The 15,612-nt window shown below is 45.9% G+C and overlaps 1 protein-coding gene across 1 annotated transcript in view; it reads right to left on the bottom strand.

The window, feature by feature from the left end:
- ABCA4 (ATP binding cassette subfamily A member 4) overlaps positions 1–15,612 on the bottom strand; it is a gene marked incomplete at both ends in the record, with an annotated part of 144,856 nt that overhangs the window by 64,034 nt on the left and 65,210 nt on the right. The window contains 6 exons of the mRNA XM_080691475.1: positions 1,467–1,532; positions 5,092–5,296; positions 7,384–7,605; positions 10,884–11,106; positions 12,782–12,958; positions 13,325–13,530. Coding sequence (XP_080547601.1) covers positions 1,467–1,532; positions 5,092–5,296; positions 7,384–7,605; positions 10,884–11,106; positions 12,782–12,958; positions 13,325–13,530 — 1,099 coding nt within the window. The remainder of the gene's footprint in view (positions 1–1,466; positions 1,533–5,091; positions 5,297–7,383; positions 7,606–10,883; positions 11,107–12,781; positions 12,959–13,324; positions 13,531–15,612) is intronic.

A 15,612-nucleotide genomic window follows, 5' to 3' on the forward strand; every position in this document is an offset into this window, starting at 1 on the left:
TTTAATTCAGTCTAGCCTGTGAGACAGATGAAAAGTATTTGGCTTCTGTCAGCAGGAATAAAAGTGACTTCCCTTTTTAAAAATTTAATACTGGGAATTAAACCCAGGGCCTCATATATGCTGGACAAGTATTCTACAACTGAACTACATCCTCAAACCTTTTAAATTTTATTTTGAGACAGGGGTCTCCCTAAGTGGCTTTTAATTCTCCTATCTGGGCCTCCTCAGGAGATTAAGTTCCAGCTGTTCACCACAGCACTGGCTGCAATTTATTTATTTATTTATTTATTTATTTATTTATTTATTTATTTTTGGTGGTGGTACTAAGGGTGGAACTCAGGGGCTTTTCTACCTCTGGGCTATACTCCCAGACCTATTTTATATTTTATTTGGAAACAGGGTCTCACTAAATTGCTGAGAGCCTCACTAAGTAGCTGAGGCTGGCCTTGAACCTGTGTGATCCTCCTGTCTCAGGATCCCAAGTGCGGGGACTACAAGCGTGCGCCACCATGCCCAGAAGCAATTTACTTATTTATTTATTTATTTATTTATATTTTATTTTTTATTTTTTGGTGGTACTGGGAGTGGAACCCAGAGGCTTTCTACCTCTGGGCTATACTCCCAGGCCCATTTTATATTTTATTTGAAACAGGGTCTCACTAAGTTGCTGAGAGCCTCACTAAGTAGCTGAGGCTGGCTTCGAACCTGTGTGATCCTCCTGTCTCAGCCTCCCAAGTGCTGGGATTACAAGCGTGCGCCACCACGCTCGGCTTAATTTATATTTTGAAAGTGCAGAGAGAAATAAAAACACTGAAGAAAGGTAGCAGAAAACAAATGCAAAGAATCCTTCACATTTCCCTGGATCTCTGCTTTAAGCTGAAAAGTTGGAAAAGTCATTTGAACCCTGGAATGTGGTGACCTTCTTCTTCTTTCTTTTTTCTTTCTTCTTCATCTTCCTTTCCTTCCTTCCTCCCTCCCTCCCTCTCTCCCTCCCTTCCTTTCTTCCTTCCTCTTTTTTCTTTTCTTTTTTATGGTAATACTGGGGATTGAACAGGGGCATTCTACCTCTGAGCTACATCCCAGGCCTATTTCTTTTTTTATTTTGAAACAGCATCCTGCTAGTTTGCTGAGAATCTCACTAAAGTGCTGAAGCTGATCTCAAGCCTGCGATTCTCCTGTCTCAGCCTCTCAAGTCCTGGGATTACAGGTATACCCACCGGTCTTGGCCTTCTTTTAACAGGACATTTAATCAGCAGGAACAATCTCTTCATCAGTTCTCTGGCTAGGTGACTCATAGGGTGGGCTGCCAGGGGCTGTGATGCTGTGTGGCACAAGTGCAGAGCCCAGGCAGCTGGCTTCTCGGGGATGATACCCTTGACAACCTGCACACATCCTGCACATAGCCCCAGGAGCTAGTTTCAACCATTAAGATTTTTTGTTGTTGTTTTAATTTTTAAATAACTCACCTTCTCCGCCAAGCCAATATGACTCTTGTAGCAAGAAGTACCAAGGAAGTGGGGTTCCATAGTCCCCTAAAAATAGAAAGGCAAGTAAAGAGAAAAAGCCTAAGTAGTCTCCCTAACCCATTGTACCACAGTTCTGTAAGATCTAGAATTTATCTAAACCTCAAATTATAACTATAAATACTTATAGTTTCTAAGCCATTATATAGCTATCTATAAGCTACCAGATAAACTACTCCTACCAACATATTTTAATCCAAAAGGTCATGTGTTTTGGGTGTTACTGGCAATGCTAATACTGATGATCATGGTTGATATCAGTTTTCCAAGAAAACATTTTCTGGAAAAATTAAATCATGTTCCTTTTCAGCAGCTATCAGATAACAATAATGATGAAAATTGCTAACATTTGTTGAATACTCTGTGTCAGGCATTTTCTATGTGTTAAATAATTCAGTCCTCAAAACAACCCTGGGAGATAGGTAGGGATATAATTCTTGTGGATATAGAAACTGAGCCACACTGACTTTGAGCCATCTGCCCTCAGGTCACAGGCAATTGAGCAGAAATGCAGGAATTCCAACACAGGCACTCTGGCTCTAGTGTTATGTCAATTCTAATGAATTCAGCTGCGGTTCAAGAAAAAGACTCCCAATTTTTAAGTCGAATTCTCTTTGTAACTTTTGCTCCCTGTAAAATGTTGACTTTTGTAAAAACACCATCCTTATTTTCTTAATAGTTGTCACATGTCCTGGCTTCTGCTGCCACTGGACTCTAAGTTCCTCAGGGCGGGTCTGGATCTGTCTCTTCCACATCTGATTCCCCGAATTTGATCCTGTTCAGCCTCACACAGAGGCGCCGCTCAGTAAATAGCATTGGCCAAATCAAAGCTTTAGCGTGGCTAAAGTTAAGCCCTTGAATTGTGCACAAATTTCCCTTTTGATCCAATGAATTTTCACTTATTAAATCTCTTACCAGTGGTACAGGGAGATACAAGAAATGGGCTGAACAAGTTCAAGTGCCTTGCTCAGTTGCCTGCCATGGCTTGAATTGTGTCCTTCTCCAAAAAGATATGTTGGGGTTGGTGATACTATACAAAATGTAGTTGGTCTTATTTCCAATTTTTGTACAAGGTGACTCTGGTTAGTGCACGAAGGGAACTGGTCATCAGAAAGACCAAACACTTAAGAAAGGAACTTTTAGCCCCAATCTCCAACCTCTGGGGAGGAGGGGCTCTGGAGACTGTGCTATAAAAGCCTTTGAACAGGACTTGGAGACTTTCCGGGGTGGTGAACAGGTTTGGTGTTGGGAGAGTGGTGGGCCCAGAAAGCATAGAAGACCCTCCCCCTTGCCCTGTGCATCTCTTCCACTGGGTGGATCCTGAGTTGTATCTATTACTATAAAACTGCCCTTGAAATTAGAGCACTGTGGCAAAAGGGTGGGCAGCCTGGGACCGCCTTTGCAGCTGGCGTCTGCATCTACACTAATTCTGGATACTGTGGGGGTTGGACTGAATGGTTTGTCCGAAAATTGGTTGGTGTCTAAAAAACACACACGTTTTTGGTTCAGAGCAGCATCAGAAAAAAAAGACAGTAGAATCCTAACCTCAGGTATCTCAGAGTGCAGCCTCACTTGGAAATAGGGTCATTATAGATGTGTTTAGATAAATTGGGTGAGGTCACAATGGAGTAAGGTGAACCCCCCATCCAAAATGGTAGGTGTCCCCTAAGAAGAAAGCCAGGTCAAGACAGACAGACACAGGGAAAATACCATGTAAGATGGAGGGCTGGAAGGATGCATCCACAAACCAAGGAATGTCAGATTACTGGAAAACCTCTAAAAGCTAGCCTGAGGGAAGAAAGGGTCCTTCACTTATAGGTTTCAGAGGGAGCTTGATCTTACTTTGAATTTAGACTTGTAGGAGGCAGGCCAGTGATCGATTAATTTCTATTGTTTTACGCCTCCCATTTATAGTACTTTGTTATAGCAGACTGTTATAGTTTGGATTTAAAATGTCCCCCAAACCTCATGTGGCAGCTAGAGCAGCCATGTTAAAGGTGGGCTTTGGTTGCTTAGAGAGGGCCCTGGGGGTGTAGCTGGGGAAGTGTCTTCCTGGGTTGTCTGCTGTCACTTCCTGCTCTTCTCTCTCCCCTGAGCTGACACAATCTCTCTCCCTTTCTCTCTGCTCCCTGCCATGATGCCCTGAGGACCTGTAACCCCAGCTCCTAGGTGGAAGCTTGTCCAGTTTGGACTGAAATCTCCAAGAACCGTGAGCAAATATTTCAGTCTTCCTCTAAGTTTTGTGTGTTAGGTGTTTGGGCCACAGCATTAAGAATGCTGACTAGAACACAGTCCTAGGAAACTAATTGACCTGTGCAGCTAGGATCCAAACCCAGGCCTCTGGGCCCTGTCCAGCCATCTGTCTCTTATGTAGAGTGGCTTCCCATTCACTTCTGCCTACAAAGGCTACTCTGAGATGATCTGAAAGCCAGGAGTTTGTCCTTCCCCAGAGACTGGGTCCTGCTCACTCTCTCCCCTGGTTACAGCATCAAGAAACAGACACAGCTGCCACAACACAAGGAAGCTGTCAGTTGACGTGGAGGCCACTCAGATAAAGACAGGACTTCTCCAGCTGCAGGAAATGCTAACTTAAAGAAAAATCTGATTTTCTACAGAGGAAATACAAAACTGTGCAAATAACCAAATGTGATTCAGGAGTTGATTTTTCCACACAGCAGATTAATTAGATGTTTATTCAGTGTCCTTCAAACATCAGGTACTATTCTGAGCCCTGGAACTGTGACAGTGAACAACACAGACCATGTTTCTGTTCTCGTGGGCCCAGCTTCTAAGGCTAGAGAGTCGATAAATTCATAAAAATCTATGATGTCAGGTGATGATGAGTGTTTCCAAAAATAAAATAGGGTTAGGGGATGAAGGGACTGAAGGAATGATGTTTATATAAAGATAAATATCTTTAGTTTGGAAAGATCCCTGTGATAAGGTGACACTGGAACACAGATATGAACAAAACCAGGAGGAAGGCCTGCAGCTATGAGGGCTGGGGAGGGGGACAAAAGCTCTTAGCAGTGAAGATAGGTGTGGGTCCTGCAGAGAAAGTGTGCTCAGAGTGGGAAACATTCCAGAGGGAGCCATGGCTGGAGCAGAGAACAGGAGGGAGAAGAGGACAGTCGATAAGGAAGACAGCTGGAGCCAATAATGAAGGATAATGAAGCGGCTGATAGGCCAAGGTCGGAAACTTGGGTTTTCCTCTCAAATGAGTGAAAAGTCACTGGAGGGATTTGAACAGAGAGAACTGACACATCTTACTTAGAGTCTGAAAAACTGCCAAACACATTGCAGAGAGCACAGTGGTAGGAGGTAATGGTAGAAGGAGGAGGCTCAGACTGGGAAAGGGATGACAGGGGAGCAGATCCTAGATCTTTCTAAAAGAGAGACAACAGAATTTGCTGGTAGATCTTTGACTTCTAAATTTAAATTTCAAATGCTGGTTCCAAGAGCCCAAATTCAAAGATCTCAGAAGAGATGAAATTCAAACCACATATGTGGGGGCATCAGAGGATTGGAATATCACAGTCACCTTTACCCCAGGGAGGGAGATGCTTACCTGGAAACACCTGGTCAAGGTACCAGGCGAGCAGGCCATACAGAGCAGCATCAAGGAGCATCATCTTCATGGACAGCAGGAAACTAAACTCGTCCCCTTCCATGGGACTGTTCCCGATGTTGTTCCATTGCAGGCCCAGGCCTTGCTCTTCAAAGCGAACCAGGTACTCAGTGCCAAACCCAAATGCCACCTGAGACAGCAGGCTCTGCAGACGAGCAAATGGCAGCAAGATCATGCAGAGGGCCTCTTACCCAGCCCAAGGGCCCCCCGACACCCACAAGGCAGGAAGGAAGGACAAAAGAGGGCCCAGGCTGTGTCCAATTGGAAGGCCAGTCAGGGAGGAGGAGAAGGTGGCTTTCCCACAGGAAGAGACTTTTGGAAATACCTCTCAGAGACACTTGCTACCTGCTAGGCCACTTCTCCCGTGTTCAACAGAACATAGTTGAGTTGTAGTGTAATGGGGAAGACGAAGAAATGGCACGCAGCATACCATCAAAGAACCAAAGGGCCGTGTGTCGTCCTTTTCCACCCTTTCCCCCTTTCCTCCCTCTTTTGGAAGATCACACAATTGTAGGTACAACACCTAACTTGGTGAGAATCCCACTGGAAGGGTGCATGAAGCGTCAGTTCACGAGGCAAGCGGAGGGGATGCTGGGCAGGGCATGTTCTCAGAAAAGTGAGAAAAGCCAGATTACACGCACTTCCACCTTTCCCATCTCCACCCGTTTTCATAGGTTCTCTGTGCAGATGACAATTCAACTGAATGGGTGAAGTACAGAAGGAAGCTCTCCAGCTAAGGTCCCATGGGTGGCCTCTGACAGGGCAGAGAGGACAGGAGCCTGTGCAGAGGGATTTGCCACTCGTATGCCCTTTGCTCGAGCTCTCCCTAAAGTTTAAAAGACCCTGGGTAGAGTTCAGGGTGTCACTGCAAAAAAGTAAGGAAATCTCTAGCTATATGTTCACAAAAACCACTTAAAAAAATATCTCATTCCAGCCAACCACAGTGGCATATGCCTGAAATCCTAGGTTCAATCCTAGTTAAAAAAGAAAAGAAAAAGAAAAAGAAGGAAAGAGAAAGGAAGAAAGGAGAAAGGAAAAGAAAAAAAACTTCAGCTCAGTTTTCCTCCATGCAATTTCCGGGCCTGTGTAGCTGACTGTAGCCACAAAGCACCTCCTTACTACTTACTGGTTACCAAAGTATCCCTGCTGTGCCCACAGCCTCAGACATAAGGATCATCTTAGGAAATCAAGAGCTATAAGTGGCAGCAATTAACTTCTTATTTAACATGGGAAATAAAAGGCAGATGCCCTGGCAGCTCTGAAGCCAAGGAAGTGTGAGTCCTGAGAACAAGTTCCTCTGCCAAGAGCAGCAGCAGTGGTCCTTTCTGACTCCAGGGCACAGGAAGGGGAGATTCTGGAGGACGAGGAAACCTTCTAGGCTGAGGCCCAGTAGCTTGGGATAATGAGAGGGTAGAAATGGCCCATTTAAAAATGATTAGAGAAAATACCAATGTGAGTTTGGGAATCTTGCACTGCGAGATCTCTCAGGAGATCCTGTCACCTCCTGAGTCCTCTCCAGGCAGAGCTGTGGCTCAGTGGGCTTGTTTCTGCAGCCCTCATGCATGCATTAGGGAGCATGTTAAAGGCACTTGGAGAACTACTCTGCTCCAAGTTTTTTTTTTGGAGCGGGAGAAAATCCTTTAGAAGCCAGGCATGGTGGCACACGCTTGTAATCCCAGTACATGGGAGGCTGAGACAGGAGGATCACAGGTTTGGCCAACCTCAGCTACTTAGTGAGGCCCACTACAACTTAGTGAGACCTTGTTTCAAAATAAAGAATAAAAATAGGGCTGGGGGTGTCGCTTAGAGGTAGAATGCCCCTGGGTTCCACCCCCAGTACCGCAAATAAATAAATAAATAAGCCCTTTTGATTAAAGGAAATATCTGGATAGTAAAGGGGCAAGTTTCCTTCTGACAGATTCATCTTAAACAGAAAAGAAAGAAGGGTGAGTGAAATTATATGGCTGGTTCTTCTCTAATGGGGAAACAAAGGGGGCCATGAGCCAAACTGGCCCTTCAGTGGATTCCCAGGGCTGACTAGTCAAGTGGGTTTGGGAAGAGCAGCTCTTAGGTGGCTCAGGGTGAAGACTGCTCCCACTCCTGACCCTCTACCTTTGAGCTTCACATTAACCTTTTTATCTTATGACCTGAGCCAAAGGCAAGCGGACTTCCTCAGAGAGCAGGCCAGGCCGCTCACACCCTCAGGAAGGACAGACTCGGGTGAGCCCTCACCACGGCCTTCTTCAGATCTGTGGTCAGTCGATCCTGCCAAGCGAAACACAGAATGTGTGGCAGGTAGAGGGTGAAGTAGATGACACCGCTGCAGGCGGCTGCCAGGCTGGCCTTGGAGAAGAAGGTGCTGAGCAGGAAGCACTGCATGATCGTGGCCGTGGAGAAAGCCAACAGGAACAGGAAGAGGATGAGCGGGTCGCTGTAATGGAGGATTCTTCCGTGCTGAAACCAAAAGACGGCGTGTCAGTTATTCTGCCTGTGTACGGGGCCCCGTGTGCAGTGATGCCTTAGCAGGGTCTCTTACCAGCCTGAAGTTAGTGCTCCATTTCCACAAGACTGACTTCCTTTACTCTCATGCATGCCATTTTCCCTGGGAGGAGCAATCCATTAGGCTGCTTAGCGGTCATTAGTAATGTTAAAAAAATGTAACTGGCTCCACTTCCTACATAAGCAAACCAAATCCAGCTCTAAATAACTTAGCCAATCACGACTTGTCAATTAACCTCCAATTAGGGACCTTAACCAATCAATAGTTTTTTTGTCTTGCTTCCCCACCCCTTCGCTGGAGCCTGAGTTGTTTGTGGTCTAGAGCTGCATGACTTGACTCCTGAATTACCCTTTGCTCAAATAAGCTCTTTAAAATTTTAATGTGCCTAAGTTTATCTTTTAGCAGTCATTATTATGGGTTACATAAGCAAATATGTGGTGGGAAGGAGATAGTGTGGAGAAACCTGCCTAGAGCAAATGGAGGGAGGGTGGAGCATCAACAGCTCTCTGGATGTGGTAGTAGAAAAGAACAGAGAAAGGAGAGCTTTAAGCTCTTTTTTTTCTTTTTTTTTTCTTTTTGGTGGTCCTGGGGTTCCCGGAAACCTTTCTACCTCCAGGCTATACTCCCAGACCTATTTTTTAAAATTTGGAAACAGGGTCTCCTAAGCCAGCAAGGCTGGCTTCGAACCAGTGCAATCCTCCTGTCTTCACCTCCCAAGCGTGGGGATTACAAGCGTGCGCCACCACACCCGGCTAAAAAGCTTTATTTTTCAAAATAAGCTTTAAGCTGGGAGCAGTGGTAGACACCTATAATCCCAGTACTTGGGAGGCTGAGGCAGGAGGATTGCAGGTTTGAGGCCATTGCCCAGTAACTTAGAGAGATCTTATTACAAAATAAAAAATACAATAGGGCTGGGGTGTTGCTCATAGGTAGAATGTCTCTGGATTTATTTCTTAGTAACACACACACACACACACACACACACACACACACACACATGCTTGCGCGTGCGCGCGTGTGCAAGTTAACACTGGCTGGCCTGGGGCCTGGCCTGCTGACTAGATCATTTGTAGTTATATTCTGAGGTTGGCCTCTCACATAGGTGAAAATTGCAGTAATGAGTCCAGATCACTGGAAGTGGGTTGGGTTTTCCTATCCATGAATATCATACAAATACTTTTCATTGAATTTGCTAGTAATACTCAGTATCTTTCACAATGGCTGTGTAGAAAATAGGGCCAAAGGAATAACTTTCACTGAGTTGCTGCCCAATTATATTAAACGATGAGCTGAGAAGTTCAAATGTATTAGGCTTCCTCCAGTGGCCACTTTTCTTCTTTGTTCCTAGTAGATTGAATAACGTGGAACCTCCCCATTGTCACTGCTTCCAGCTTCTTTCCTGCATAATTGAGTTGGGGAGGAAGGGACAAGGGAAAGATGCGGGAGTTGTTCAAAGGAAAGCTCTGGTTCAGTTTCCGTCATCACTGGAACAATGTTCTGGTTCCCACAAGTAGAAACCTCTTTGTGCTAGAAAACGCGCTTGGTGAACATTCTTAGCCTCACGTCCTACAGGCTTTGAAGTCCTAACAGCCCATTCTTAGAAAGGCAGATCTCAGTGTCACTTATCAGCAATGAGTGAGGCAAAGCCTCACAGCCATTCAGCCAGATGTTTACACATGGACTCCTTTAATTCTGAGGACACAAAGTGTCTTGATACTAGGGAAAGGTGCAAACTGAAGGGCGGGTGGAAGGAGTTGCTGGCATCCTTCCCCTCATTTCCGGTACCATTTGCAAATGTAAAGCCACATTCAGGTGGGGTCAGGTTGTTTGAGCAGAATGACATATCTGCTTCCTCATTTGTTTCCATAAGACTCTAGCACAGGGTTGGGCAAAGGCTACAGCTCACTAGGTCTTAGGGCAACACTAAGAATGCAAAATCCCTGAGACTTAGGATATTTTACTTCAGAGAGAAAGGGCAGGATTTGGCTTAAATGGGTATATGTTTGTTGGTTAGGATATGTGATGGAAAATTCTTGGATCAGGTAATCACCAGGTGTGGTCCAGCTGAGATGGGAGACACAACAAGTTTGTGGGTCACTAGACTATTTTCTAGTGCAGAGAGGACACACAATACAGTGCTGGTAAAGAGGCAGACAAGACTGATGAGCCTGTATCAGAAGCTTGCAAGCATAAAGCATAAAGATTATACCAAACTGAATTCAATAGAATATCAAAAACTAAACGTATGTACTTATCATTCAGCAAGCACAAAGAACCTCTGCTTTGGAAGGGCTGAAAATGAAGTATAGCAGTACATCCTGAAAAGATGCTTTATTTCTAAGTCTAACTTTTAAGGGAGTTGCATGTTTGCAGAAAATACACTGATGCATTCTTGTCTGTGGCTATAAAAACTTCTTATCACAGGGAAAGGAGAACTCCAAATTCCTTCCTTTAAAACAAAGAGATCTTAGGGATTTTACAGGCCTCAGAATGTTTCTTATGCCCCTCCCCCCTTTGGTGAGGTCATGAATGGTCTGGCCATCATGATGATTAATAATAGTCCAGGTCTCTTCCCCTAATACCACAGAAAGGCTCTCCAAATTCCAACTGTTGCCAGTTGTTGGAATGGTAATCCCAGAAAACACCCTCTGAACTGGTTTCTGTCTTTGGAAAGAGAAGACCCCTTTGAACACACAATCACCCTGTGCTTGGCTCTGCTGATTGCAGCTTCTCCAGATAGTCATGGAATTGGGGCTGGAAAGTCTGAGCGGACTGACTCTGTGGGCAGGAAGTTGAAAATGGGAAGATACTAGGAGACAGTGGCCCCTTAGGGGAGACCGTGTCTCTCTAATTGTCTTCTACCTTGGCTGAAAGGGCTGGGAAGCTAGATATCATGCTGAACTTGATAATCAGAAGGCTAATCCAGGCATACGTTCATGTATAAGGGGAAAGGCAGAAGGAACAAAGCTATTTGAAAATTTGGGGTTGAGCATGGTGGTGCATGTTTATAATCCCAGTAGCTGGGAGGCTGAGACAGGAGTGTCACGGGTTTGAAGCCAGACTCAGCAACTTAGTGAGGCTCTCAGCAACTTAGCAAGACCCTGTTTCCAAATAAAATAAAATAGGGCTGGTGGTATATCCCAGAAGTAGAATGCCCCTGGGCTCAATCTCCAGTACCACACACACAAAAATAAATAAAATAAAATTTCTAGATCATCTTCATCTGGCTTACCATGATGAAAACTGTCAGAAGGAAGATGCTCATTGACATGATAAAGAAGCTGTCCAGGAACCAGGTACACCAGATCACTGCATTGGAGACACCCTGGTTTTTCAAAGTTTCCTTTAGTCTCAACTCCTTTTCCAAAACGATGCCCTTTACGGTCATGGAGACAGAGTAGATCCATGCCAGCACCATGAAGATAGGAAAACAGCGATTCAAGATGATCATAAAGCTAAAACAAGAGGAGAGAAGCAGAATAACAGAGTCTCCCGTACAGAATAATATAGTCCCCTTAAGGAGAGTAAATGTTCACTGAAAGAACGTGTTGAGAACAATGCCCAGATGGAGGGGCAGAAAAGAAAATCTCCACTGAATATTCAATGGTCTGGAATTTTTAAAATATTTCCATATTTGCCTTGGAGCATTACTTTTTCTTTAGAGCAAGATGGTGACTTTCTGGTTGGCCCAGATGAATGGTCTATAGGTAAAATGTGTAGATAAAGCATACTATGCATGTCACACAGGTAACTAATCAGCGTGACACTTTCAGGAGGCAAGTGATCAGTCAATAAATCAGCAGTCCAGTGGTCACTGATCCCACCAGCCATACACAGTAAATCCCTGGATATATACTCCAGCAATCAGAATAGATTTGATATGCTGGAATTACTTTATGGTGAACTTTACATATGTTTTCCCTGTGAAAGTATATACTGGAGAAACACTTGGGACTATTTTATTATTTATTGAAAGATGTGGGGTTTTTCCACTTGAAGAGCCCAATTCCAGGATGGGAGCGTTTCGTTCAAAATGGCCCTAGGGAAGAGAAGCATACATTCATAAAGCATGCACTTCCGGGGCCGGCCACCAGAGGACTCTCCCACACTGAATGACCTTAATCCCCACTTCCTCCCCACATTCACCCACTTCCTTGCCAGCTTCTCCAATTGTGATCCTAAAAGTGGACATGAGCTTTTGCCTTTGGCTGTACTTCCATCTCTGCCTCTTGTCCAAATCTAGACTGATTGCAGAATAGCACTGTTATCTCTTTAGTCTTCCGTAGAGCTGAGGCTAGAGAACTGATTGGACTGGAGTGCTGAGAGAGGGTTTCCTGTGTCCCTACTGGGCTTTAGTCTTTCCAGCTGGCAACTTACTCTTCCTTTCTTCAGGGTGTGCATGTTTTTCTCCTTCCTCAACCCACAGACACACATGTACAATGGTGAACTTCCCTGTTTTTTCCCCACCAGGAGTCAAATTCATAAGTCAACTAACTATTGGTCTCTACTCCTATCCTGGGAGTGTTTCTGACCCCATCTGCTAAGGTTAATGAACCATCCTACCTCCTCTGTCTTTCTCTACCACCCCCCAAATCCATGTTGAGCAACAGTAGAGATGGACAGGCCTGGGATGGGGGTGGTCAGGCGAGGAGGCCAAGCTCATCCAACACATTCCTCTACCTTTTCATTAAGCATACGTCATGGGAATGTTAATTAGGGAGAGAGCTGCATTATTCCAGGGATCCTAGGAACCAGACCTACTTGCCATGCAGAGTCCAAATCTGCTGATTTGGCAATCATCAAGCAAACACTCTGATCAGAATCCTGCCACATACCAAATGTGCTATGTAGTGGGAAACTGAACCAGCCCTGTCCCCTCCCCCACCCCACTCCCACAGCTCTAATTTTTCCCTTCCCTTTTGCGTCCCCAGCACCAACTCCTTCCCTTTTTGCCACTTCACTTTCTCCTTTGCACCCGCCAGGAGCTGGGGACAAGCAGGCTCTTTAGTCAGAGCTGCATACTCCCCCAGTCTGGCCCCAATCCCCGAAGTTCTCTCTGGAAACATCAAAGCCTTAGAAGCACCCACGCACACCCCAGCACCTTCTAGCCTGTCAGGGTCTGAGACTCACGAGTCATCCACGAAGCAGGGGTATGGCATCTGCTGGAGATAGACACCAATCGGAGCTTCCACTTGGGTCTGACTCCTTGTGATCCCCTGCTCGATCATGTCCTGCAGGTAGGCAAAGCCTCCCCAGATGTACCGGAGATCCTCCACAGGATCCGCTCTGGGACCGGAGTCCCAGTACCTGAGAAGACACGGGAGGGAGGGACATAGGATGTGAACGGGAATGGCCAGCTCACCCTCTTCACAAGCTCAGGGTGACCCAGAACACACTCTCTTGAAACCTTTCTCCTAAATGTTCCCAAACATTTCCTATCCAGTTCTCCCTTCTAGGTCACGGTGTAAATCTCAGTGACGACAATGAGCTACAACATGACTCCGTGATGGCACTCATCCAAGGTCTCTATTTTGAGCCATATAAAATATCTTATTTCCTCTTACTTAATTTTATTGATTTATACACGGAACCCAGCCTCAATCCCTTATCCTGTACCATATGTAATTTTCATGGGCTTTGGAGAAGGCCAGTGAGCGCTGCCTGAAACATCACCTGTCTTTGATCTTATTGGTTTTCTCTACGACGTCTATGTCCATCCGGATCTTGTACTTCACATGGGGTGGCAGGGAGCTGGTCCAGGGGTACATGTCGGGGAATACCACTCCAGCCCAGAACCTGTTTTCCTCCAGCAGAGAGAGGGCTCGTTGGGTGAGCTGAACTTCATCATCGTAGCTTTCAAACTTATCCAGAACCAGGCACTGCAGATGAGCACAAGGGTAGAGAGAGTTTAAGGAATGTTAGCCGCAGAGACTGAACCCCACACCAAAAGGCAGAGGATCAGACACTGCCCCAGGGGTGGGTCAAACGCAAGGAGACCTATAAACTGAATGCTGGCTTAACTCTGGGGTCTGGTGTTCATTTCTCAGCGTGTCTAGATGTGAGGGCACACGGGGGGCTTGGACATGCTGGCCTCCTTTTCTCCCTGCAGAGAATTAGTGAGGGCTGTGCTGTCCAGCTGTCCAAGGCTGTCCAAATAACGCAAGTCCTCTGACAAAAGTACGGCTCTCCCTCCCCAGCATGGGGAGGCATGGGAGTGAGGTCACGGTGGACACAGGCGCTTTGAAGATCAGAAAAGCCTACTGATAAAAGAGTTTTAAAGGGAGAGAGAAACATTCCTAGCGTGGAACCTGCCTGGCTCTCTCCAAACACATACGACAGCCAGCTGAGGGAGAAGAGGGTGGAAGGAAAAGAAAGAACAGAGGCCAAAACAACTTCATCCAAGAACTCATTTCCAGTGACAATTTTATGGCAATGAGTGCTGGCAAAGGAGGGATTTCCCCCAATGTCTCTTTTCTCCTCCTGGAAAAGAAAAAGGAAATAATCCACAAAAGAGCAAAACTAAGAATTTCTTCTAATTTGACCATGACAGTTTGCTCACTCATATAGACTTGCTAAAGCACTTATATTGTACTGGTGTTTGGTTTTTTCCCCTTAACTGCTTGTTCCTATAATACACTAGGGGTGTTTATGTCTATGTTCCTTTTTTTTTTTTTTTTACTGTAACTCACAAGAGATCAGATGGCCTTGTCTTGATTCATTTGTTCACTGAAGGCTTACCGAGAGTAAGCAATGTGCCTGAGCCTGCTTGGCTCCAGGGATACAAGGAGAAAAGATAAAATCTCTTCCTAAAAGAAACTCAGACCTAATGAGGGAGAGAGATGGGGTAAACCAGCAATCATACTGCAGCATGGTCAGGTTCGGGAAGAATCAAGCTGAGTGGACTGGGGCGGGGAGCGGGGGGGAGCCTAGCGGACCTAGGGGGCCCAGAGTAGAGCTCCATCTACTGGGAGGAGCCAGGGAAGGCTGCCTGGAGGAAGAGACTGCAGGAGGAGGAGCAGGAACAGGGGGAAGAGGAGGGGGGGGAGGAAGAGGAGGAAGAGCAAATAGCCAAAGGGAGGCAAGGGGTGGGGGCAGGTCAGAACAGGTGCTGGGAACAGCATTCAGGGTTTCTGGGAACCTGCAAGGCTAGAGCAGTGGCTCCCACCCTCAGCTGTGCTTTAGACCACAGAGGAGCCTTTAAAAGGACACCCAGGCCGGACGTGGTGGCGTACGCTTGTAATCCCCGCACTTGGGAGGTAGAGACAGGAGGATCTCCCAGGTTCAAAGCCAGCCTCCCTGGCTTAAGAGACCCTGTTTCCAAAGAAAAATACAAAATAGGTCTGGGAGTGTAGCCCAGAGGTAGAAGGGTTCCATCCCCAGTACCACCAAAAACAAAACAAAACAAAACAAAAAAGAAAGAAAGAAAGAAAGAAAGAAGGAAAGAAAGAAAGAAAGAAAAAGACACCCAGGCCAGGCCCCACCCCAAACAATAAAGCAGAATCTCAAGAGGCAGAGCTAGGGCATTGGCATTTTATAAAAAGCTCCCCAGATGATTACAAGGCAGAGACCATCACAGGGCAAATAGAGATGAGCCGTGGGGACCAGACCATTTGCCCTGCTGGACTTGGTAGTGTGAACAACCATCTGACACAGGGCTTTTGGTGCTAAAACCAGGAGAACTCTGGGCAAATACTACACAACCATAGGAGCCACTGTAGGTCTTTAAGCAGAAGTATGACATATGGGATCTGACTGAGTCTCCAAAAGATCACTGGCAGGAGCCAAAGGGGAAAGCAGGAAGCCTAGGTTAGAAGGCTATTGACATAACGTAGGCTTTAAGGAACAAATTTATTCCCTCAGAGGGCCTGGGAGTTAGCTGGAAACTTCATTTTACTGAAGAGGAGGAGACCAGCTTGATGTCACGCAGATGAGCGCTTAGAGCCTGGGCTCCGTCCCACTTC

Source organism: Muscardinus avellanarius (assembly GCF_963383645.1).
Source record: "Muscardinus avellanarius genome assembly, chromosome: 3".
NCBI classification, from domain to species: Eukaryota; Metazoa; Chordata; class Mammalia; order Rodentia; family Gliridae; genus Muscardinus; species Muscardinus avellanarius.